This window comes from Sceloporus undulatus, chromosome 4 (genome assembly GCF_019175285.1).
Source record: "Sceloporus undulatus isolate JIND9_A2432 ecotype Alabama chromosome 4, SceUnd_v1.1, whole genome shotgun sequence".
In the NCBI taxonomy this organism is placed as follows: Eukaryota; Metazoa; Chordata; class Lepidosauria; order Squamata; family Phrynosomatidae; genus Sceloporus; species Sceloporus undulatus.
This window is the reverse complement of record NC_056525.1, coordinates 55,906,290-55,933,044: the sequence shown is the minus strand read 5'-3', so window position 1 is coordinate 55,933,044 and position 26,755 is coordinate 55,906,290. Positions and strand designations below refer to the sequence as shown.

General features: G+C 40.3%; 1 protein-coding gene across 2 annotated transcripts in view; it reads left to right on the top strand.

Moving 5' to 3' along the window:
* Nucleotides 1-26,325, top strand: part of LOC121928683 (complement component receptor 1-like protein) — a 37,662-nt gene extending 11,337 nt beyond the window's left edge. The window contains exons 4-9 of one of the 2 annotated variants that reach the window (XM_042463744.1): nt 8,853-9,044; nt 10,033-10,224; nt 15,554-15,580; nt 17,486-17,552; nt 21,711-21,804; nt 23,563-26,325. In XM_042463744.1, the coding sequence (XP_042319678.1) occupies nt 8,853-9,044; nt 10,033-10,224; nt 15,554-15,580; nt 17,486-17,550 (476 nt within the window). In that variant the 3' untranslated portion in view covers nt 17,551-17,552; nt 21,711-21,804; nt 23,563-26,325. Of the gene's footprint in view, nt 1-8,852; nt 9,045-10,032; nt 10,225-15,553; nt 15,581-17,485; nt 17,553-21,710; nt 21,805-23,006; nt 23,109-23,562 lie in introns of those variants that run through there. The other variant, XM_042463745.1, reaches the window with a different exon arrangement.
* Nucleotides 26,326-26,755: the final 430 nt, after the last annotated feature.

The following is a 26,755-nucleotide window of genomic DNA, read 5'->3' as shown; positions in this document are numbered from 1 at the left end:
AGAAAAGGCAAAGGGTGCTCAACCTGAGGATAATGGAGCAGAGGACAGAATAGGGGAATTTCAGCACAGAAAAAGTAAGGAGATAGTACAGGAATACCTGGTTAATCTAAATGAATATAAGTCTCCAGGACCTGATGAACTACATCCAACAGTATTAAAAGAACTGGCAAATGTAATATTGGAGCCGTTGGCAATTATGTTTGAGAATTCCTGGAGAACATGAGAAGTCCCAGCTGACTGGAGGAGGGCAAACATTGTTCCCATCTTCAAAAAGGGGAAAAAGGAGGATCCCAACAATTATTGTCCAGTTAGTCTGATATCAATACCAGGAAAGATTCTAGAGCAGATCATTAAACAGAGTGTGTGTGAACATCTAGAAGGCAATTCCATAATCACAAAAAAGTCAACATGGGTTTCAGAGAAACAAGTCATGCCAGACAAATCTAATCTCTCTTTTTTAATAAAATTACCAGCTTGATAGATGAAGGGATGCTGTGGATATAGTATACAGTGGTACCCCGGGATACGAATTACCCAGGTTACGAATTTTTCGGGTTACGAAAAAATCCCATAGGGATTTATTGTTTCGGCTTACGAAGGTTTCTTCGGGTTACGAAAAAACCTCGGCGCTATTTTCCGCCACCGGAGGGCAGCAGAGAGCTATTTTTCCATTAGCGCCTATGGCAAATCGGCTTACGAAGGTTTTTCGGGTTACGAAATTAGCCGCGGAACGAATTAATTTCGTAACCCGAGGTACCACTGTATCTTGATTTCAGTAAAGCTTTGAAAGGCTTCCCCATGACATTCTTGCAAACAAGCTAGTGAAATATGGGCTAGACAAAGTAACTGTTACATGGATTTGTAATTGGTTGACTGGCTGAACCCAAAGGCTGCTCAACAATGGCTGCTTTTCATCCTGGAGAGAAGTGACCAGTGGGGTCCCACAAGGTTGTGTCTTGGGTCCAGTGCTATTCAACATCTTTATCAATGACTTGGATGACAGAATTGGAGGAATACTTATCAAATTTGCAGATGAAACCAAATTATAGGAATAGCTAAAACCCCAGAAGACAGGATCAAAATTAAAAATGACCTTAATAGATTGGAAAGCTGGGCCAAAGCTAACAAAATGAATTTCAACATGGAGAAATGTAAGGTACTGCACTTAGTGCGGAAAAATGAAATGCACAGATATAGGATGGGGGACACCTGGCTGAACGAGACAACATGTGAAAGGGATCTAGGAGTCCTAGTAGACCACAAAGTGAACATGAGTCAACAGTGCGATGCGGCAGCTAAAAAGGCCAATGCAATTTTAGGATGCATCAATAGAGGTATCGTGTCTAGATCAAGGGAAGTAATAGTGCCACTCTATTCTGCTCTGGTCAGACCCCGCCTGGAATATTGTGTCCAGTTCTGGGCACCACGATTTAAAAAGATTGTTGAGAAACGAGCGTGTCTAAAGGAGGGCAACTAAAATGGTGAAGGGTCTGGAAAACATGCCCTGTGAGGAACGACCTAGGGAGCTGGGGCTGTTTAGCCTGGAGAAGAAAAGGTTAAAATGTGATATGATAGCCCTCTTGAAATACTTGAAGGGATGTCACATTGAGGAGAGAACTAGCTTGTTTTCTGCCGCTCCAGAGACTAGGACTTGGAGCAAGGGATGCAAGCTACATGAAAAGAGATTCCACCTCAACATTAGGAGGAACTTCCTAACAGTAAGGGCTGTTTGACAGTGGAACACACTCCCTCAGAGTGTAGTGGAATCTCCTTCCTTAGAGGTTTTTAAACAGAGGCTGGATGGCCATCTGTCAGGGATGCTTTGATTGAGATTTCTTGCATGGCAGGGGATTGGACTGCATGGCCTTTGCGGTCTTTTCCAACTCTATGATTCTATGATTCTATATGCTTCTCAATAATAGGAATGTAGGATATAGATATACAGTACTTAGGGCCAAAACAGACAGCCCTTTGGCGCTGCTTTCTGGGCAGCTTGGGAGCATGGTGTTTACATGGTACATGCTCCCAAGCCACCTGGAAGCCGCCTGGCTGTTAATAATAATAATAATAATAATAATAATAATAATATTTATTTGTATACCGCCCTGTGGCGAACCAATCCGGGCGGTTGACAACAGTGATTATAACAGAGTAAAATATAAAATTAAAAACATTATAATCCCTCCCCTCCTTATAAAAGTATTAAAAAATATGACAGATTAAAAACACAATATCAAAACATAAAATATAGTTAAAACAAACTAAAAACCCTGGTGTCCCTCTGGAGATCCTCAACCATCACTGAAGATGGGGCCACGAGAGGAAAGAGGGGATCAGGGAGCCCAGGCCGGGATGGTTAATCTGGAAAGGCCTGCCGGAAGAGATCCGTCTTGACAGCTTTTTTAAAGCTGTCTAATGATGTCAACTGACGGATCTCATTCGGCAGGTCGTTCCAGAGTTTGGGGGCGACAGCAGAAAATGCCCTCTGGGAGGTCGCCGCAAGCCTAGATTTTAGAGGCTGCAGTAAGTTCCTCCCAGAGGACCGGAGAGCGCGGGGAGGATTATACGGGAGGAGGCGATCCCTGAGATAGCTTGGACCCAAGCCATTTAGGGCTTTAAAGGTAATAACCAACACCTTGTACTGGGCCCGGAAGCTAATAGGCAGCCAGTGGAGGGACCTCAGAACCGGAGTAATGTGGTCCCTCCTAGATGTACCAGAAATAAGCCTGGCTGCCATATTTTGTACCAGCTGAAGCTTCCGAGCCAAGCACAAGGGTAGCCCCAAGTAGAGTGCATTACAGAAGTCCAGGCGTGAGGTTACCAGTGCGTGCACAACAGTTTCGAGGTCCCTTACTTCCAGAAAAGGGCGCAGCTGGCGTATCAGCCGAAGCTGATAACAGGCACTCCTGACCGTCGCATTTACCTGATTTGTCATCAGGAGCGACGAGTCGAGGAGCACCCCCAGACTGCGAACACAGTCACTGGAGGAGAGTGTGACCCCATCCAGGACTGGAGGTTGCAACCCAATTCTTGGTTTCGGGGCCGCTACCGTGAGCACCTCCATCTTATCTGGATTCAGTTTCAATCTGTTTTTCCTCATCCAGCCCATTATCGCTTGAAGACATTCATTGAGAGAAGAGATGCCATTGGAATTCGTGGCCGACGAACGAGACATGGAGAAATAGATTTGGGTGTCATCAGCGTACTGATAACACCCAGCACCATAACTCCTTATTATCTCACCCAGCGGCTTCATATACATGGGGGGTTTACATGGGGGGTGGCTTCCAGGTGCTTCGTCGATGTGGCATTTATACGCCATACGCTGCTAGAGCACCTTAAAGCTGGCTTCCAAATGCAGTGGGACAGAAAAGCTGGCTTTTTGCTAGCTGAAAAAGGAGCAGCTCTGTGCCACTCCTTTTTCATCTGGCATAAAGGTGGATTGGAGCCACAGTGTGTGGTTGCTGCAGCCCCAATCCAACTTCGGAAGGGGCAGTCTGTTTCGCCCCTTAGTTGGCCCTTTCATTTGTTGGAAATTGATAGAACCACACAGTCCATATGGTGACAGTTTACAAAAGTCTAGTTAAATGAGATTTTCAGTCTTTTAATCAGAATATTCAAACTCATAAGAATAGCACAAAAATGTAGTGGGAAAAGAATTTTCTTCCCATACCCATACCCACACACACCTGCTAGAAATGCAGATTTGTCAACTGTTAAAGTGATCTCCACTCAATTAATATTAAAGCCAAAATGAATGTAAGTTGTTTAAATTGCCGCAAGACTCTTGGTAGGTAAATTGTTGCCTGAAGGAGAAAAAAAAGTCAAGTGAATAACTGCTGTATAGACTCGGTCCACCTTAGACCTACTCCATGCTGAGAAAAACACTTCCCTCTGATCAGCCTCCTTTCACTCAGCTGTCCTCACTCATTCCCCCTCACTCAGTTGATATCTTGCAAGTGGATGGTTGTTCTGGGGGCCAAGGTTGTCTGTGTGCTGCAAACTACTTTCAAGAGCTGGTTGACTTAGCTGTTTTAAAGGCTGACTCCACTTGTACAGGTGGGTTCCAGACACTTCAGAGCTGGCAGACTCAGTTGACTCTGTTTGCTGCCTCTGTTGCATCCTGCAGGTTGGGATAGACTGGGAAGAGATATGAGTCCTTAACCCAGCAAGGACAAAGAAATATATATTCTGAGATGATGAATAGATGACAAGGTTTTTATGACACCTGGTTTGAGGAGAATTGTAGGGTTCACTATTAACTATCTGTAAGCCACTCTGGGAGCCTTTAGGGCTGAAGAGCGGGATATAAATACTGTAAATAAAATAAATAAAAGGCTGTTCTCTTCGCCTCAGGATTAAGACATCCTCCTAGTAAAGCTGGATATACTCTGGGAATGAGGAGATGTTTTGAAAGGACAGAAGGTCCTTTATACCAACTTTGGCAAGAGAGAGCTGTTTGCTGGAAAGGCATTTTCCTCTGTTAGCCTGTTCCACTGAGTAGATGGATCTTTCTCATCACCAAAGAACGTAGATGTTTGATAAACCAGCATGGCACTGAGCCCTGTGTTAAAAAAAATTGTCACTATGTAGTTGCCAGATGACCCCATCTGGGGATGAAAGAGCACCAGAGACAGAATGAAGTGTGCAGCTTACAGTGCTGGTTCTTTTAAACTCTTCTGTCCCAAATGTGAAAGGCCTTTATTTGGAGTTCTTAGATTTGTCATATTGTAAGAAAGGATGAAGGGGATGAAACAGGTACTTGGCATCTCTGGAGTGCTGTGGCATATCAAGTACAGCATAGCAAAAGAGTGAGTATTTCACCATTCCACCTGGCAGCAAGGAATGAAGGGGATCAAGATCAGAGTTGACAGTAAGAATAGTGGTAAATATTTCTGTTTTTTCATAAGGAGGTATGGGAGGCAATTTGTCATTCTGGCCCTAGGCTGTTTATGCCCTCTTTTCTCTATGTCAAAAGCAGGAGTGAGTTTCATTTTGTCTCCTGGTTTTTAAAATGTCTATTATAGGCCTGGAAATGACTAAGGGGACCCAACATGTCTAAATTACCTGCTCTAGAACAAGATTGGAGGGCAAATGCTCCAGTGAATGGAGAATGTATAGAATAAACATTGCTTGCAAGAATGGGTTTTACACAGTTAATTCAACCACCTGATAATTTTGTGTGAGCCTGCAGAACTTCTAGGTTTTTTTTTTTCTGGATCATGTTTCTTATTAGTTTTAAAATCTACTGTAGTACACTTTGCCCTAGTAATAAATTCCAAGGCAAATGGTTCCAGCATGATCTTTAACCAGATTTAATCCCAATCCTCTGTAGCACATTAGGCATTCCTTTTGAGAAATAATTGCAACGCATAAAGGTTTTATCTCATCAGCAAGCAAAGTGAACAATTGTCATCTAGGTTCAATATGGAAGGTACAGGCTTGCTATTCATCTCTAAATTTGAGTCTGATGCATATATTTTCAGTGATGTCAATGGTAAGAAGGTTTCACCAAGCCTTCAGTGTAGACAGCACAGGTGACTATACCTGAAAGGGTGATGATACTAGGATCTGGTAATACTAGATGTAGCCTCTTGAGCAGGGCTATCTTTTGGACTGTTTAAATTAAGAATGTTTCTATCAGTGGTTTAAAAATATTTATCATTTCTTTTGTAATGTTTTTTCTCCTTTGTAGTCTCTGTAATTTGTACAACGTGGGTCAATCTACACCTTCAGAGTTACATGTTTAGAAACATCTAGAGCTAATTTGTGCTTTTGGTGGGAATCCTGCTCCCTTCCTATTTTATTCAGTATTGGAATCATCCTGCCCAATCTCCTCATTTCCTTTTGTCTGATGTGCTTACAGCATTTTAGGGAATTTGCCTCTTGGAGCCTTAACTTGGTTCATTTCAGATAATTTTCTTTTGGTTGTTTTTGGTGTTTTCTTTTTCTTTTTCCTACTTGGTCTTTTAATTGAGTTTTTTGGGTGTGGTTTGGTGGGATTATCCACCTTTCCCGCTCACCTGTTTACAGGTTTATGGCCCCTGTGGACCTCTTCAAAAGGTGTTTTGGATGTGAACAGACTTTCTCCCAATCCATTGCTTCTTCTTCTCTGTATCCTGGTTAATAAGTTGCCAGTCAGCCATATGTGTGAATTACAGAGACCAGAAAGGAGGACAGGTTGCTTATCTGTAACTGTACTTCTTTGGGTGGTCATTTTTGAACTCACCTACCCCACCCTTCTCTCCACTTATCATCCTTCCTTGCCTTATTCTATTGTGAATTCTATTGAATACATGGCAGAATGGAACTGAGGAAACTGGGAAGGAAGGTACAATACAAAGGGAGCAGGTTTTCCTCAAAGGTACATGTTAGCTCTAGAAGTTTCCAAATATGTAGCTGCATTGTCCAAATTTTGAATTCACAGGTGACTACTTGAAGAACCACGATTAACAAGTAATCAGTCTTTCCATCTGTGAAGGCTTTCATGGCCGACATCCATAGTTTTTTGTGGGTTTTTTGGTTATGAAGGTTTGTTCCTGTGCCAGCCACAGATGCTGGCAAAACATCAGGAACAAATTCTTCTAGAACATGTTCACATAATCCAAAACCCCCACAAAAACTAATCTTGTCATCTGTTTTTATCTTTTGTGCATTTCATAAGAGGTACTACTGGGCTGAGTGATGATAAATAAAATAATAATAAAATGTCCTTCTCTGCTATAGGACTGACTTTATAAATTGTACAGAAGCTATTTCCTTCGCTATCATATTACAGATATTAAGAATAATAAGCTAAAAACAATACAATTTAAAAACACAATTAAAATTATCACAATTATTATTGTTGTTGTTGTTGCTGTTATTTTTAGCCTGTCTCTCCCTACAGATCGAGGGGGGTTACAATAAAAGAAATAAAAATGCATAGCACAATATAATAATCAATACATAACAGAATAAATAATTAGACAATCCCCACCCCTTCACCAGTAACAAAATAATAACAATCAAATACAAATTACATAGTTAAAATAATTAAATAATTATAAAACAGTTAAAAATGGGGAAATGGAGTAGAACAGCCAGGGCCAAATGGGCTGTCATTTGATGGGAGAACAGTCTGGGAAGGCCTGCTGGAAGAGATCCATCTTGACTGTCCTTTTAAAGGCGTCCAAGGTGGTAATATGAAGGATCTTGTCTGGCAGGTCATTCTACACTTTCGAAGCGGCCGATGAGAAGGTCCTCTGTGAAACAGAAGACAACCTGGTCTTCCTAGGCTGCAGTAAATTCTTCCCAGGGGATCTGAGTGTGCAGGGTGGATTGTAGCTTCTGAACTTGGCACAAGGGTAGCCCCATGTAGAGTGTGTTGCAGAAATCGAGACAAAAGGTTATCAGCACGTGTGCCACCATTTCTAGCCCCCCCTGCTCCAGAAAGGATTGTAGCTGGCATATCAACCAAAGCTTATAGGAGGTACTCCTAGCTGGTTTATATTTCTATGATGACAACTGGAGAGATGAGTCCAGGAGCACCTCCAAGCTGCGGATGCAGTGCTTTAGGGGAAGTGTGACCCTGTCCAGAACCGGTTGGCATATCTCCATACCTGGATTAGGGTTCCCTATGGCAAGTACTTCCATCTTACCAGGATTCAACTTGAGTCTGTTTTCCTCATCCAGTCCATTACTGCCCTAAGACAGTCATTCAGAGGAGAGATGTCATACTTAGTCACTGCAGCAACCCGAAACATGAAAAAACATATTTGGGTGTCATCAGCTTACTGATAACACCCCGCCCCATGTCTCCAGATGATTTCCCCCAGCAGCTTCATGTAAATGTTAAATAGCATAGGAGACAGAATAGTGCCCTGAGGGATGCCAGATTTTAGCTCCTTTTTTGAGGAGCAACTGTCTCTCAGCATCACCAACTGGAATCTGCCTGAGAGATAGGAATGGAACTACTGCAATTCAGTGCCTCCAATTCTCCCAAGCGTTCCAGAGGGATGCCATGATCAATGCTGAAAGGTCCAAGAGCACCAACAGGATCACATCTCCCCTGTTGATGCCCTAACGGAGACCATCAACTAAGGCGACCATGGCAGCCTCAATTCTGTATGCTGTCTTAAAGCCGGTTTGAAATGGATCTAGATAATAACATGTTTAAAAACAATATAAAATCATTATAAAGCATACAAAAGTTTAAAAAACAAAGCATCCTCCCCTCCTATAAGAAGCCTCCCTATGAGCAATTATTCATTAAAATCTTGCTTAAACAGAAAAGTCTTTGCCTGCCAGTGGGGGTACCAGCCTAGCTCCTCATGGTATCGAGTTCCAGAGGGCTTCCTATGTTCCCACCAGGCGAGCCTGTGATGGTGGTAGGACTGAGAGAACGTCTTTCCCTGTAGATTTTAAGGCACTGACAGGTTCATATGGGGAGTTATGGTCTTTCAGATAGTGTGAAGCTGTTCACAAGCTTGCACTGAGTATGCACACTCACAAATGAAAACTTAAGTCCATAAAAACTTCTAGCTTATTTTTTATTATTTTTTACAAGCATGTCCAGTCATGCATGCCTATGTTGGTATTTTGTGCCCTAAAAGTCAGAGTTTCTCAGACAGTTTGCTTGCTCATGACAAATAGTCAATCAGGGTCCTATTTACAAGCCTGCTCAAATGTATGATCACACAAATTAGGCGATAAAATGTTTCTAGAGAAAAGAACTTTTCCCCCTCCTTTTGTTTTAAATGAACAGGATTTATTTTGACTTGGCCATGAACCAGTCAATAGTAATAATGTTTGTATGTAATGTACCTTGTTTTTATTTTTCAGTTTTTGAGCTGCTGTTATTCTCATTATAGTTGTTCCAGAATTATGTGGTACCCCAGTAATCCCCAGTGGAACAGTAAAGCCATGGGAACCTGAGTATTCCATTGGATCCATCGTTGCTTTACACTGCAAGACAAACTATTCTTTCGTTGATGAAACCATAGAGATGCCTACAAAATGCATTGGCTACAATATCTGGCAGCCCTCTATACAACCTTGTTTCAGTATGTATAAATTCAAATCTGCTATTCACCTGTTATTTCATCTAGAGCCATATTCAAGTAAATGTTTTTTTCTTACAGTCTATTGAGCAGTGTCCAACCCTTTTGGGCCAATGGAGACATTTGACATAGTGAGAGAGTACCATGGGCCCCATCACAAAATGGTTACTGTTTAGAGGTGTTTAAAATGGCTGGTGTTTCACACTGATTTTGCAGAATGGCATTGTAGTGACGCTAAAAGACAAGCAACTGCAAAATTGTGTGTCCCAAATCCATCCTTTCAAGGAATCTGAAGGAAATTTATACAGTACTTAGTAATGAGGAAAGCTGCTGACAGGTGTAGAAGAATTGCAAAGACCATACTGCCTGTCTTGTATATATATAATCTAACAGGGCCAAATTAACCAAAAAGATCATGATATCTAGTTTCAACCAAGAACCCAGGATTTGATGTTCTTGGCCTCCAAATGGCAAGAATCATGGGTGGGGTGGAGGAATACAACAAATGAAGGAGTGGTTTCTACAAGTTCATTGATCAAACATATTGGTTTTAGTGAAGAACATACCTCTTGTAGTAAATCCTTTGAACATTGGCTCTTAAGGTAATTATGGCCCGTTCCGCATGGGCCAAAAGTACGCACCAAGCGCGTAGTAGGATTGGAAAGGGGCGTCCTTTCCGGATGCTCCTAACTCTAGTACGCGCTCGGTGCGTACAAAATGGCGGTGCTCATTCTACACTGGCGCTGCCATCTTGACGTCACGGACGCCTAGCTTTTTGTGACTTCTTTTTGCTGCGTCCGGGAATCACGTGGTTTGTCCGCTGCGGTTCTCAGACGCAGCAACCAGCAGCACCCACAAGGCGCAGTTTTTGGGTGCTCTGTAAAGCACCTTAGTCACAAGAGCTTATTAAACTCAAGTGTAAATGATTTTAGAAAATAATCACATTTGCTGTTCATATATAACATTAATTAATATTTGTATTTTTTTCCAGTCAGAACTTCACGTGACACTTCTAAGTTTATTATTCATAATGGAAAAATAGTCAGTGGAAAGAAAAGACTGTATGATCCTGGAGATAAAGTTACTGTTCAATGTGATGCTGGCTATGCATTAACTGGGCCATCTGAAATTCGATATGTTGGGGGAGGAGTGTGGTTGCCTCGAAAGCCAAGATGTTTTCTGAGTATGTATAAAGTCTGTGAATATATAGGAACACTTGTGTGCAAAAAGAATTTGCCTTTTGTTGTCTCTATTTTTTTCCTAAAAATAAGATACCTTATCTTCACTGTCTGTACTTATGTAGAAGATAGAGGATTCAAAACACTGTGTCCTGATCTGATTGAAACAATAAACCAGGACAGAACTAATTTTTGCATGTACTGTAAATGCTGGGAAACATCCCCATCTGGTTCCAGACGTGCTCTGTAGAGCTTCCTTGTCAAGGCCATCTTAGAGATAGCAGAGGTGCGAATGTGAATGCCACGCAGAGCCTCCCAACATTCTTTTGCAGATTGCAAGTCTCTTATGTGAATCAGTTGGTGCTCCCCTACTCCCACAACAATTCAGGAGTGAGCCTTTTGTGCTGCAATCCTCTCACCTCTGCCAGGCTGTGCTGGGGGATTTACAACAGCTTCCCATAAACCTTCTTTAACGAGAAAACATCGCATCTTTCCTGACCACGTCAAATAATTGTTCTCATTCAGTCTGTCTAGTGATAAACCACCAATCATTGCACTAGCCATGGCTGCCAATGTTCCACATCCTTCCTGAACAGATACAGAGTGCTTAGCAAGCCCCTTTGCTTCTTACCAGCCTCTGCAAATTCTTCAGACTCCGGATGTCCTCCAAACATACACCGCATCAGCAGTAGTGCTCTGGGCCCATAACCAATGTTGGGGTGTGTTTAAAAAGATCACAACAGAGTTGTGGAGAAATGTCAACAAAAATAGAGCTTTACTCAGCAGAGTGTAGAACAAAATAAGCAAAGCAAAAAATAATGTGGCTAAATACAAATATCGTATTTTCCGGCATATAAGATGACTTTTTTGGTTGTGTTTGGCGGCCTCCACAGAGACAGGCGAATGGCGTAGCCACCTCTTCATCTCCAGGGGGGTCCTTGCAGGTTCCTATCCCAGCAGGCACTGCGGCTGGGCACTCTCTTTCTCACCGCCATTGCTGGTTTCTTGCCAGAAAAGGTGGTGGAGAAGCGTCTCCAGGGATGGTTGGGCCGAGGGAAAGAGCCAGCCCCTTATGCCTTGCCGCCACCCGGGATACTCCGCTCCAGCAGCTTCTTCCGTGGTGGGGCCGGACTGCCACTTACGACACCTGCCTTCCAGGCCTCCACAGAGGCCCCCTCAAGCCAGCGCATGTGGGCACCAGACCCCCTTCATTCAGCGTATAGTAGGCCAGGGCGCTGCCTGCATGCGACTTAGGAATCGTCTTATACGCCCAGTCACCTTATACGCCAGAAAATACTGTATACACAACGCAAAAACAAAACAGCATAGCATAACTTCTTGCATGCTAGCAGTACTACAATTCCCTAGCAAGGAGGAAAAAACATACTTCCCATCAACATGGAGAGCAATACACTCTCAAAAAACCATGCAGATTCCCAAAGCAGTCATATTCTGCTAAGTGGCTATCATAACCACCTGGCCCAATTGCTTGATTGCATCACTAATTGCTAGTGCAGGCTTACCATAATGGACTTCACCTGTCACTCTGCTACACCCTCATCCAGTTCACAACTTAGTATGCAAACTGGCATACCCTGACAAAATCTAGTGTTCACTTCCTTCTTGGGGACAGAACTTCTTTGAGAAGTCCTTCGGCCTGGTCCTTGTGGAAAACAAGGACAAAAAGAAGACATTAGTTCCAGAGTGGAAGAGGAAGGGTAAAAGACAAGGGCATCCTTACTTTGTGCTTCCAGGTCCCACATCTCTCCCCTTCTATAGCTCTTCATTTTAGTCCAGGAACTTAAGAGGCTTTAAACTACAGTGGAGTAAATAGAGATTTCCACCTAAACGCCAGTCTTCAGCTGCAGTAGGCCATTGTCAGTTCAACATCAATGGCAGGGGACAATGGCAAAGGCCAGCAATTCTGATGCTATCCCCTCAGTAAAGGACAGACACCAGGAGTTTGCATATGTACGGGAGACCTCTACCGCAGATAAGTGGGTGCTGGACATACTTGAAAATGGACACCAAATAGAGTTATCCCACAGATCTCACAAGGGTTTCGTATCTTCTAGGTCCATAAACCCTTGGAAACCCCACCTCCTACTGGAATCCATTGACCACCTGCTCCAGAATGGAGCAATCAAGAAACTATGGAATAACCTTCTGGAAGAGATCCATCTTATTACCTCCTTGGAGGCTTTCAAGTGGGCAGTTAAGACGGATCTCTTCCGGCAAGCCTACCCACCCAACTCTTGAAAGGACTTCACCTCACTCTTCTATTTAGGATTATTGTATTGTTTTTAAACTGTTTTTAATGATGAGGCAGGAAAATACAATTATTTATTTATTTATTATTATCTTGGAGGCGCAGAAGGTGTTGCTCCATACTCTTCTCGTGCACAAGAATGGCAAATGGAGAGCCATCCTTAACCTCAGGCGTGTGTGTGAATCTCTTCTTCAGGAAGAGATGCTTCTACATGTAAATACTAAAGCACATCTTGAAAGCAATGTAGCTGGGGGATTTCCTGTCATCCTTTGACCTTACCATGCCATTACAGTATAGCATTGTAGTGACAGATCAGGAGTGGAAAAGGAGGCGGGGAGGGGGCACATGTATAAATGTATAATCTATAAATGTGGATCACTACATTTTCTCACCCAAAGCACACCCACTGACCATCCAAAATTGGCAGAAAAGCCCAATTGATCTTTCAGACACCAAATGTAGCACTACAGAAGCAAGAAAGGAGACCATTAACAGATATTTTCTGTTAATTAAAAAGAAAGACTTTTGATGAATGATATGATGAATCAAGACAAATGGTTAGTTTATAAGGATCTCATGTTGGAAGAGAATAAAACATATAGATTGAAGACGAGACAAACATTTCTGTCAGAGGGAATTGTCAGTGGTTCATGCATTGACAATTGTATGAAAGGACAACAAATACATTGGGGGAAAATGGCCAGTCTTCCAAATCAAATAGTTTAAGAAACACTAGTCTAGAGAATATGGGTCTGCAAAGTGCTGCTTTTTCTAGTTACCCCATTGGATTCTTCACCGCTTCTATGATATTTTACTAGGTGGTATATTCCATTACCTTTGGGTTACTCCTGATTCAATCTCCTGAATGTGAAATCCTTGTACATAGTGGGATCTACCCTTGTTTTTGTTGAAGCCATTTTAGCTCTCTGTCTTATGTGACCCCTCTGTCTTTGTGATCTGCTAGGTACTAGTGAGCTCTGTGACCTCAGAAAGTACCTCTGTATCTTCAGTTTCATTGAGATATGGCTGCTCCTTGTAGTTTATATGCTTCTAACAAATAGGTCATGGGCCTTTGTAGAAACTCAAAACCTTTATGGTCATTTTACATGGACTGTGAGAGGCTCCCTTGGCCCACATTTCATTTCGAAGCAAGAATTGGTATAAGCAATTTCAATGCCATAGTCTCTTTGTTAACTAATCCATTAGGGTAATGGCAGCATCTGTGGGCCTTCCTTCAATGTGTTATGTTGTCCAGGGTCTGTTGATCATCCAGTATAATGAAGTGTAGATAGGAGGTTCACTCTAGGGAGAGGAGTACTGGCTAGAGTTCTTCAGTGATTACCAAAAACACTACATTAAGCTCTAGAAGTTCCCAGCCACCACTGAACTGGACATACAGAATAACCCATGTGTGTGAGTTTACAAATAATTTGTGAACAACCATTGTTAGAGGCAAACAACCTGTTCTTCTGTGTAAACCACCATTCGATCAAATGTCAAAGTCATATGCTGGCTTGTATAGATAGCAAAGCACAGATTGAACAAACACCTTCAGCACAAAAAAGTGCCATATTCCATTAGTTTTGGCCCTGTCTTTTGCACTACAACATCAGCAATTAAGAGTGCTGTTTGTATAATGCTATATTTATAATTTACTGTGTTTTATTAGCCAAATTCATATGTTGTAAGCCCCTTGAATTCCAACCTTGAGAGAAAGGTAGAACACAAATAAAATAAATGGCTGCAGCTATATTAGTGGGTAATGTTGTAGTGTTTATTATATTTTTATTCCATACATTCTTGAAAGGCTAAGGGCCTCCCATTCCCCCCACTCCAAACAACCTTGTAAACTTGTTTAGGCTAAGCAAGAGATTGATCAGCCTGAAGTCACCTAGTGGTTGAATAGAGATCTGCAACTAAGTCTCCTGATATAGCCGTGTTAGTCTGTAGAATCAGTATGTAGAGAGATCTTGTAGCACTTTTGAGACTAACTGAAAGAGAGAAGTTGGCAGCATGAGCTTTTGTAGACTTTAGTTTCGAAGGTGCTACAAGATCTTGCTGCATACCAAGTCCCCTGAGTACTATTCTATCTCTCTGTTATCGTACTTTTTATAGGATTTTTATTCACAGTGCATGTGAAGATTTAATTCTGATAACTTGCATGTGGCATGCTGCTGCCTCCACTGGAATTATTTGATCATGGCATATTGCTTAACTAATTTTGTCTCCAGGCCCTTAATTTCTTCCATGCCTTAGTGATTGTTGAGAGGTTCTTGGTTCTTAGAAGAAATGAAGAATAAATACTGGTATTGTCCTTTGACAGTAGCAAGGAAGGTGGGGAGTAGAGGCATCAAATTGGTTTCTCACAATACCTGGAATTAAACTCTTGCCTGTGCCATTTATATCTGGAGACTGGAGAATTCTGGCCAGTGAAGGAAGGTGACTTCAAAAAGTGAATCTTTAACTGTTTTCTTTCCTCGGTAACATATAGCACCATAGCCTAAGTAGTGTGTGTCCAGACCAAGACTGGATATTAGGGCTAATGGGGCATGTTATATACCACTCACTCAGGACTCTGATAAAAGGGTTTGCTTCAGTAGAATTTAAGTGGATCAGTCATATGGGGTGAGACTTTGCTGCATAACATTTGTTGCACTGTTTTCTGCAATGTCAGGAGCACAATAATGAACTTGACTACTTGGTTTTTGTGGGTGCATGAGGTATATTAGACATGTCTCATAAAAACTGACTTTTTAAAAATCTGCTACAGTTTCAATTTTTAAAAAGAAACTATAGACAGTAATAAGACCTGGGAGTGAGGAGTGAGGTAACATCAGGTTTACTTTCAGCCTGGATAATTTCTGAAACTATTATAAAATAAATTCTCATATGACTAACTCAGAACTAAGATAAATTGTCTATGATCTATGCAGCAACATCCACCTTGAGTTACATTATGTCAGTGAATAGTTCATTTCTGATGTGACTGCTAGTTTTAATGAATTAGTAGTAACCATTTGGTTTATAAAGGATTCACTTATCAGAATACTTTTTCTCTCTTTTAGATGGTTTGTTTATACTTCTAATAACTGGTACGTATTTAGAGAAGAAACATGAAGATGTTATCATAAATTTCACATATGGGTTCAATGTTTATTGTGATTTCTGTAGTAATACTGGGCCCAAGGTCATAGAAGACTGGACATTTTCCAAAGTTAAGCATTTTTAAGCTTCACATATTTCAGTCAGAAAGTCTTCAGCATATTCTTAAACCTTCATTCAGATCAGTAAGAATGCTTATTTTTAAAATTATATTTGTTGAAATAATAACATACAGTGTGCCCTTGGTAACTGCAGGAGTTTGATTCCAGGACACACACACCCATACCAAAATCTGTGGATGCTCAAGTCCGATTAAATACAATGGCATAGTAAAAAGGTGTCCTTTACATACAATATACAAAAATTGAGGTTTATTTTTTTGGAATTTATATATTTATCAACATTTTCAAGCAGTGGATGCTTGAATTTGTGGTGAAAGACTCCATGGATACAAAGGGCCAACTGTACAGTTACATAAAGAACACTGTTTATTTTTTTAGAAATCATATCTCTGTGTTTCCTCCTACTTTTTAGTAGGCAAAATGTACTTTCTGTTGTACTTTGTGTATATTTGATTTTAAAAAAATGTGTAAGTTAGATTTAGTTATATTTAAAAGCCACTTGGTGCACTTTTATCTCATTTGTTTATTTGAGCTTCAAGTAGCAGATCAAGAATGACCTATCTGTTCTTTTTAGTTTATTACAATCAAGACTGTTGATAGTAAAACACATATAATTAAAATGATATTAAACATTTATAAAATACTAACTATTTATATACAGTGTTCTCCTTCAGAGTTTTAACTTGTTGCTGAAACTTTCCCCATCATTTGTCTGTTACATCTGAAAGTTGTTGTAATTCTTGTTGTTTTTTGCTTGTTTTTAAGTTGTAATGTTAAAACTTGTTAAGTGTTAAAGGTTCCTAGCAATAGTGCTGATGAAAGAGTGAGATGGGGAACCACAGCAGGTAACTTGACATATAGTGGTAGCTGTATAAGTAACCATTTTCTGTACTGATGTGGAAGGTGTGGCTGTTCTACAATGTCACAGATTCTTAGGTGCCAGGGACCTTAGGTGCAGGTCCATGGTCTGCATATTCCTAATTCTCGGTTTATGAACTGGAACTCAAAAATAAACATTGGCGCATTCTAGAAGCGCAAAAAGTACATACTAGGGTTAGGAAAAGGCATCCTTTCTGGATGCCCTAACCCTAGTACGTACCTAGTACATACAAAATGGCAGTGCCCATTCTACATGGGTGCCGCCATTGGGATGTCACGACCACACAGCCTCCAAATGGAGCAGCGTGGAAGTGACATCTTGGCGCCGTGTGAGGGTGCCTGGGGTGCCCTTTCCACAGCACTGGAAGGAGCTCCGAAACGGAGCTCCTTCATTCATTTGTGTCGCTAGCGCAGCCTTTACATGGCTGCGCTAGTGACACAAAAGAGAAAGGGGCCAAGCGGCCCCTTTCTCTTTTCCCTGCCGCTGTCGGGTGTCCTTGGGGCATGAAGCCCCAAGGACACCACATTCCAGGCTGCCACTTTCCAGTCCTTTTGCCGCTTCCCCGTGGCCTGGAAAGCGGCGGATCGGGGCCTCAGAGGCTGCCGCTGTGGCAGCTGAGGCCCCAGTCCGGCAGGGAAAGCAGCGGGAACAGGCCGCCCCAAAAGGGTGCTCTGTAAACCGCCATAGATTAGTTAATACGATGATCTGTCAGCTTAAAATAGCAGACCATTATATTTAATCGTGATACTCAGGCATTAAATAATCTTATATCCTTTTAACAATAATATGAATAGTATTTCTAGAACTTGTTCCCATTAACCTTGACTTTGACTTTTCTTAGCCTCATTAATCTTTCTGACTAATATACTGTTTTATGTTTGCTTTTCTTTAAGCCTTATTCATAATTGTGTTGTTGCTGTCATTGAAAATGATTTACAAGAAATATAATTCCCTGTAAAGGTAAGGCTTTTTTTAATTAACAGATTTTTCTGTTTGTTTTGTTGTTGTTGTTTTGCATTTCTAATTACCAGTTGACATGTTTACCCACAAATATTATATCTGTGTTTAAAAAATGTATTCTTGAGTGTTGATGGGATAAGTGAGATGGACTATGCCTTCTCAGTCAGTAAGGTACTGCAAAAAGATCATTAATGATGTAGTTTTTGATTTTAAAAAACAAAACAAATTTGTATTGGTGAAAGGCGCTATGTGGAACCACTTTGTACATGTGCAAGAACCATTTAGTTCCCCACCTATTTAAGGCTTAGAATTCTAGTCACTAATCATTAAATATTAATAGAAAATGTCCTTTTCACTCATTTGTGAGTCTTTATTTTTTAAGGATCTTCTAGTGTTGATACTTTCTTCTGAAAAAGAATTAGATGAATACAAAATGGTTTTTCTTAACATATGGTAGCAATAGTTTATAGTCATCATATGCTTGTATAAAGAAAAAGCATATAATCAAAAAGCTTTTGTTCTGAACTTCTGGTAAAATATATAATTATTTTAACTACCTCCGTTCTGGTAGTCAAGGTCTGCTGTCCCAGCCCAGGATTTCCTCTGCCCCATCTCGGATTTGCCCCTTTTCACTCGCTGCCCCTCACTCCTGGAACCTTCTTCCCCCGCAAACAAGAGCCATCTCTTCTTTAACCAGCTTCAAAACGGAGCTGAAGACCATCCTGTTCAGAGAAGCGTTCCCAGGCATTGCATAATTATCACTGGCTATTTGATGTTCTTTTGTTGTCTGTTTTATTGAATCACTTCCTGTATTGCTATGTATTTTATATGTATTATTCTACTAGAGAGGCCCTCTCCATCTTTCCCTTCTCCTTCTGTGTCATGTCTTTTAGATTGTAAGCCCGAGGGCAGGGAACCGTCCAATTAAAAAGATTGTATGTACAGCGCTGTGTAAATTTACAGCGCTTTATAAATAAAGCTTAATAATAATAATAATAATAATAATAATAAATTACAAGGTATTTAATGAATTGATAGCCTCAGAATGTACTCCTGTATGGAAAATATAAAAGGAGTTAATTTTCCATCTTCCCTGCCAGTGTGGTATAGTGGTCAGAGCGTTGGGCTACAACTCTGGAGACCAGAGTTCAAATCCACACTTTTCCATGGAAACCCCATATGACCTTGAACAAGTCACATTGTCTCAGCCTCCAAGGAAGGCAAAGGAAACCCCCTTCTGAACAAATCTTGCCAAGAAGACCCTGAGATAGGGTCTTGGGGTTCGTCTTAGGGTTCTCATAAGTCAGAAATGACTTAAAGGCATATAAGGAAAAAGAAGAGTGCTTGTTGGAAAGTTACAACATCTCACTACTTAGGTACTCTAATCAGACTTAACATATGACAATGCAGTGTACATATTTTTTTCCCATATAGAGATCATCATGCAACAAAAAATGTGAAATATTTTCCTTTTATGCACACAGTTCATAATTTTCATTATGGAAAAAAGCAGCTAGGTTTACATGCTGCACAATACCTTCTTCTGTATGAGAAATATTTTTACTCAGGCATAATAATTTGAAGAGTAGGCTTAGACTTAGATGGAGCTGGAGTAAAAATAGGAGGAAGGACCATCAACAATCTAAGATATGTGGATGACACCTTACTACTAGTGGAAAACATCATAGACTTGGAACAATTACTAAGGAAGGTGAAGGAAGAAAGTGAAAAAGTAGGATTACTATCAAACATAAAGAAAAAAATAATACCCACAGAAGATCTACACAAGTTTAACTGAGGTAATGAGGAAATTGAAATAATTAAAGACTTTCTGTACCTGGGATCAAACATTGATTGGAATGGAGACTACATTGATCAGAACAGAGAGACAAGAAATAAGAAGACAACTAGGAATGGGAAGGGCAGCCATGAAGGAGCTAGACAAGATTCTAATGTATAAAGATATAAAACTGAGCATTAAATTTAGAATCATCCAACACTCAAAAAATGTATTCTTGAGTCTTGATGGGATAAATGAGATGGACTATGTCTTCTCAGTCAGTAAGATGCTGCAAAAAGATCATTAATGCCTTCATAGGATACAGCTTTTGATTATTATATTTTTAAAAAAAACTCATATTGGCGGGAAGTGCTAAATAGAGATAAAGAAAATGAATAAATAGGAATAAAAGTGTTGCATGTTTGCCCCTTCTGCTTTGGGTCAGGTAGTCCCAACAGCTCCATGGGAGAAACTGTATACATTGTATTTCTCATCACCATGTACAGATGTGAGACCGGGACAGTGGAGAAAGCTGACAGAAAGAAAACCAACGTATTGAGATGTGCTTCTGGAAAGAGTGCTTAGAATACCATGGACAGCCCAAAAGACAAACAAATGAATCCTGGAGAACAGGAGAAGACCCAGCAGACTGGAGGAGGGCAAACGTCCCCATCTTCAAAAAGGGGAAAAAAGACGATCCCAACAATTATTGTCCAGTTAGTCTGACATCTATACCAGGAAAGATTCTAGAGCAGATCATTAAACAGAGAGTCTGTAAACATCTAATCTTTTTTTTTTTTTGATGAAATTACCAGCTTGGTAGATGAAGGAAATGCTGTGGATATAGTATATCTTGATTTCAGTAAGGTTTTGAAAGGGTTCCCCATGACATTCTTGCAAATAAGCTAGTGAAATGTGGGCTAGACAAGATAATTGTTACATGGATTTGTAATTGGTTGACTGGCCAAACCCAAAGGGTGCTCAACAATGGCACCTTTTCATCCTGGAGAGAAGTGACCAGTGGGGTCCCACAGGGCTCTGTCCTGGGCCCAGTGCTATTCAACATCTTTATCAATGACTTGGATGACAGAATTGGGGGCATACTTATCAAACTTGCAGATGACACCAAATTAGGACGAGCAGCTAATACCCCAGAGGTCAGGATCAAAATTCAAAATGACTTGAACAGACTGGAAAGCTGAGCCAAAGCTAATAAATGAATTTCAACACGGAGAAATGCAAGGTACTGCACTTATGGCGGAAAAATGAAATGCACAGATATAGGATGGGGGACACTTGACTGAACGAGAGTTACATGTATGAAAGGGATCTAGGAGTCCAAGTAGACCACAAAGTGAACATGAGTCAATAGTGCGATGCGGCAGCTAAAAGGGCCAATGCAATTTTAGGATGCATCAGTAGAAGTATAGTGTCTAGAGATCAAGTAATAGTGCCACTCTATTCTGCTCTGGTCAGGCCTCGCCTGGAATATTGTGTCCAGTTCTGGGCACCACAATTTAAAAAGGATCTGTAAAAACTGGAGCATGTCCAAATAAGGACGACCAAAATCGTGAAGAGTCTGGAAAGCATGCCCTATGAGGAATGACTTAGGGAGCTGGGGATGTTTAGCCTGGAGAAGGTTAAGAGTTGATATGATAGCCCTGTTTAAATACTTGAAGGAATGTCACTTTGAGGAGGGAGCAAGCTTGTTTTCTGCTGCTCCAGAGACTAGAACCCAGAGCAATGGATGCAAGCTCCATGAAAAGAGATACCAGCTCAACATTAGGAGGAACTTCCTGACAGTAAGGGCTGTTTGACAGTGGAACAAACTCCCTCAGAGTGCAGTGGATTCTCCTTCCTTAGAGGTCTTTAAACAGAGGCTGGATGGCCATCTGTCGGGGATGCTTTGATCAAGAGTTCCTGCATGGCAGGGGTTGGACTGGAGGGCCCTTGCAGTCTTTTCCAACTCTATGATTCTATGGATCCTAGAAGAGATCAAACCTGAACTTGCCCTGGAAGCAAGGATGACAAAATTAAGGCTGTCGTGCTTTGGCCACATCATGAGAAGACATGACTCATTAGAAAAGTCAATAATGCTAGACAAGGTAGAGGAAAGCAGAAAGAGGGAAAGACCACAAGCCAGATGGGTAGATTCAATCAGGGAGGCCACAGGACTGAGCCTGCAGGACCTAAGCAGAGCAGTTGAGGATAGGGAGGAATGGAGATGTCTGATTCACCGGGGTTGGGGGCCGACTCAAGGGCAGTTAACAACAACAAATAATAATGTTAAATATTAGAAACTAAGTTCTGTATGGAAATTATTTGTTCTGTTCATTTAATCTTTAAAACCTAAATATTTCTTGTTCGTCTTTTGCCAGTGCTCCCTACCCTACATTCAGCAAGTCATCAGATTAGTAGTATCATGATGTTCATACAATACAGTGGTCTTTAAACTACACCTCTGTCATGTAGGTAAGTGGTTGTTTAACAAAATTGGTTACCTTTCACAGATGTCATATGGCTATAGATAAATTAAAAGTGTACATATGTGATAATGTAAATGACACACTGGACAGCAACTAGAGTGTAAAACAATGGCTGTTACTAAGTGTTACATGATCTGATGATGCATGTAACTAAATATTGATATCCTCTTTTAAAAAGACAGCTACAGAGGAGATGAATGTAGAATGAAAATAGTAATGGGTTTCTAATCTTTTCTGTTCAGTGATCTCCACTCTAAAGCCGCCCTGAATCTGGCAACACACTCTGCAACAGTGGGGAGTGCAGAGGGTGTACTAAAAGAAACACACACACACACGTCCAGCCTCAGCAGTTTACTCCAAAAGGGATGCTGCTGAGGGAGGAAGAGTGTGTGTGTGTGTGTGTGTGTGTGTGTGTGTGTGATTGCTCACACACACATTCCCTGCCACAGCAGTGAACTTTGAAAGATCTGCTGCAGAGAGAGGAGGTAGTTGTTACTTCTCTTACAGTGGGCTTTCCCTGGATGGACTCTTCACCTACTGCCTGCACGCTCACTCTTGATGGTCTACAGCTGGCCCACTTGCCTCCTCCTCCTCTCCACCCTCCATGAGGAGACAAGAACACCAGCTGTAGACAACTTGAGGATGGGAGGTTGGTGAAGGGACAAAAAACAAAACTAAAGGGTTCTGCCAAAGAAAATCTACATGTATAGAAATTAACTAAATAAATTAAATAAATTATATCCCACTTCCAATTACCAAAAGACACTACTGTGAAGAAATAAGGGATTAAATAAACTCTGGAGTAGAGAAGCCAGTAAAATTTCTAAAAGGGTATAAATATCCCACTGAAAAATGCGCAAAAAATATCCAAACTCAAATCCAGAGTAATTGAACCCTGGAGCAGGAAAACCAGTAAAATTTCTAAAAGGGTAACAATACCCCACTAAGAGTTTTGCAAATGCAAAAAATAAATCATAAAATGATATAAAACACTAAAGGCCAGACGTGTTTCAACCTCAGTCTTCCTCAGTGGCCTATAACCATTTAAAATATATTGTATCTGCTCATCAACTCACACAATGTGTCTCTACTCAGTTCAAAAGCAACAATCAGTACCATGAATTGAGTAGATGTTTCAGTCTGCCTTTTCAGATGAGGTAAACTGAAACATTGTCTTTTATTCTCCAGAGTTGTTCCAAATTTTGACTTACAGATGTAGAAGTCAGGCTGATGCTGCATGTTGCCTTTGGCAAGGCTGCAGTTTCTTGGGTTATTCTAATATGCCTTCCCACTGGCTATTTGTAAGGTAAGCTTGCTAGTCATTACTTCTGTCATGGGATAGAGAACGCAACTAAGAAAGAGTAGCTGCTTTCCTATACAGTAATTTATTATCTATCCATTCATACCACCTGCCTTTCCTTCCTAATGTAACAAAGGATTCTATTTGCTAATTTGGAAAATGTGCTACATCAACTATTGTAGCACTTAGTAGCTGCACTGCCTTACCATGCCAAACACAAACCTAGAGATTTCCAAGGATGTCTTCTGTACAGGTGCATAATCCATATGTGTGAATGCCCAGATGACTGCCCAAATGACCAAAGGTCTAAGTGAGCAAATAGTTGCCAAAACCTCTGGCAGTCAATACAGTTTGGTTTTTATTAATTAAACTGTTACATGGATTGTAATCACTGTTTTGAGATGGTGGAAATTTAAATACATTTTGCTTTTTTTTTTCTCCCAGGGATAGTTGCTGCTTCAAGATGATTAATCAGATGTTAAGAATACTAGAATATCAAAGATACTTAAGATTTACATGAATATCAACTTGTAACACACTGTAAGACTATATTTGATTGAGCTGCTACATGGTCAAACCATACCTGAAATAAATGGTACAAGAAATACAGGATGCCCTTCAACATGGTAGCTCCATTCTGACTCTTCTGACAAAACTTGATTTCTGTCTGTGTTCCAATGTATGTGGCCCTGACTGTATTTCACATAATTGCATATAGGAAATGTAAAGCGGAGGGGTAGGAAAATGTGGTCCATGGGCTGCATGCACTCCCAACACATTCTTTGGAAGGCATAAAGGAGCAGTCCATTTATTATTGGGTTATTGTTTACATGCCAGATGACAATGAAGGGGAAAAACACCTAGCAATACCAACTAGAGCAGTGACATTGCCCCAAACAACCCACCTACCTCTACCTGCAAAATGCTCTCTAAATCAAAGAAATCTGATAAAATCCCTGGAGGTGAAAACTGGGGATCTGCTTCCAGATACTCCTACGACTGATGGAACTCAGTAGGTCTGGCTTGCTGCAAGGGTTAGAATTGATTGCTGCTGCAGTTCCCCATCATACAGCAGAAACATGTCTACAAAGAGGGTAGGTTATACTAGGTTAGTTTTCTGGGACCTATGTCCCTTGCATGACTGGTGTCTGGGATGATTATAGGCCACATCTGAAGGGAGAGAGATTTGAGAAAGTTTTACTAGAAATTGCAGGAGTGGGCAGACAGAGATAAGATTTCCCATTTTTCATCTAGATTTTACTTCTGTAGGAAGTGAAATAACTTACATTGAATCACTTATGAGATATTTCTAAGCCTATGTGCCTAAATACTAAGTACTGCTGTTAATAAATGGCACAATGATAGTACTAGCTATGATGGTTTTGCTGAGCTTATTCTTTCAACTCCTAGAAGGTTCTAGATTTCACTCTGGGGAAAAGCTTATGCTTTAAAACTGAATTGTTTCTTCTTTACACCCTTGTTTGGTATTGAGAATTGTTTAAAATTACATTACATAAAATTCTGAAGATTATATGAAGCCAACGCTTTATGATTAAATGTGTAAATTGCTTTTATAGGAAATATCATGCACATACATCACTAGAGTTCCTGGATTTTAACCCTGTATTTAGCAACTATAAATTTTCAGGGGCTACACATTAACTTTTCCAGTCTCATAATGCAACACAAACATTTATTCTTAAATTCAACATTCTAAACACTCCATCCCACTAGTTCTGTTAATTTCTTTTAATATATAGTATGCTTCTTCAGCTTGAAATGGCTTGATTTAGGAACAAGAGATCCACATTCTTCAACAGTAAATTTTGGGATTATTATTATTATTATCATTATTATTATTATTAATATCTGCATGTATTTCTTTTTCAAGCAATTTAAAACTTGATCTCAAAAATAAAATACAGTAATGAAATATTTTTAAGAAGCTGGTAGAAGAGATGAATGAAGGAGTAGATAGCAAATCTGCTACTGTTAGATGACCACACAATAGCATCATGATCACAGGAAACTCTTTAATTCCATTTTTAAATTTCTGAACGTTCAGAAGACATGGCCCACACATTTCTAAGTTATTATTTGAGAGGATGAAAGCTCAAAGGTTAAAATAAAAGCACAGATTTTCTGTTTATGGGAAAGAAGAGGGATGGTTAGGAAACCCTGAATGATGAATTGAGCTCTCCCAATAGGCAACCTCCCTTTCATTCCTAAACTGATCGCATCTGTTATACAGAAGAATAACTATGTTGTTGAAGAGGAATATGATCAAAGTTTCTGGTTCTAACAAGATCTGTTTAACTGCTGTAATTTGCAACTTGAGTTGCATTATTTGTGTATCAGTCTCATCACTCCTTCAATACTGATGAGAATAGTTGACTGAAGTGGTAAGTCATTGTGGAGGATGAACACAGAAAAAAAATCAAGGAAATAGGAGGGAATCATGTCCAAGTCATGGTTTGGCTGTCAAGAACTGTGTACTACCATACTCTTCTCCCTGTTCTGCTCAAGTATTCTTATTAGCTCCTCCACTTTCTGGTTCACAGTAACCTAGTTGCCCAAGTTAGATATTTCAGCGCATTTTGCTGCTGTGAACTGAGTAATAGAGGAGGGTATTTATGTATGTAATAGAAGAGAAGTTGATGGGTGTCAGTACTGAGTTTTAGGCAGTTGCTGAATATGAATCCAAGATATAAGCTATAGTAATGAGCTGGGAGTTGAAGACAGTAAATACTGTTGTTTTCTCACAACTGCTGTAAGGTGGGGTGGGAATCATGCAACCTTCCAGATGGACTGTATCTTCTAGTTACTCACTGTTGGCTATGCTGGCTAAGTCTGACGGGACTCACAATTTTGGGGTCCTTATTACGGTAATTATTTTTTAATGTCACTTTATATATGTGCACACAAGAAGGTGATGCAAACCAAAGTAAAACAACAACCCACCAACATTATCCCAAACTCTATGAGAGATCATGTCTATGTTCGGATGATTGATGTCTGTACTAATCTGTTTTTTATTTAGCTTGCAGTCTTCTCTATTTGCACTATCCAACGAGTTTTCTAAATGCTGGTTATTGCATGCCTCTGTGGCTCTCTGCCTCTGTAGTATGAATCCAATACGCTATTGGTCCAAGTTAAGTGTTGCTCATATAACTGCCTTTTTTCTTCTGTAGCAGAAGTTACATATCAATAAGCCACTATATATTTTGTAATAAAATGCATGCAAAATCTAAGCTTTGGTTTTTGTTTTAATGCTAACTCTCTTGATGTAAGTCCCCAGGGTGCACCTTGATTCTAGGTTTAAGACAGATATGTCAGGTCAGCCACATGCATATTTATGTGTGTGCTCATACTTGTATGTGTAAATGAGATAATGGAAATATATAAGCAGTATTTATAAAGACCCAAATGTGGCCATAACAAAAATTATAATCCCATAAAATCAAATTAATACAAATCAAAGTATTAGAACAAACTAAGAATACTCTTTCTAGTATGTTTACACTCACTTCTGCAGTGGATTCAGAACAACTCGGTCTTCTTGTGAATAAAATAAATATGGAGATATAAATAAGAAAATAGCAGTGAGCTGCCTGTATGATTACATATGCAGAAGGAT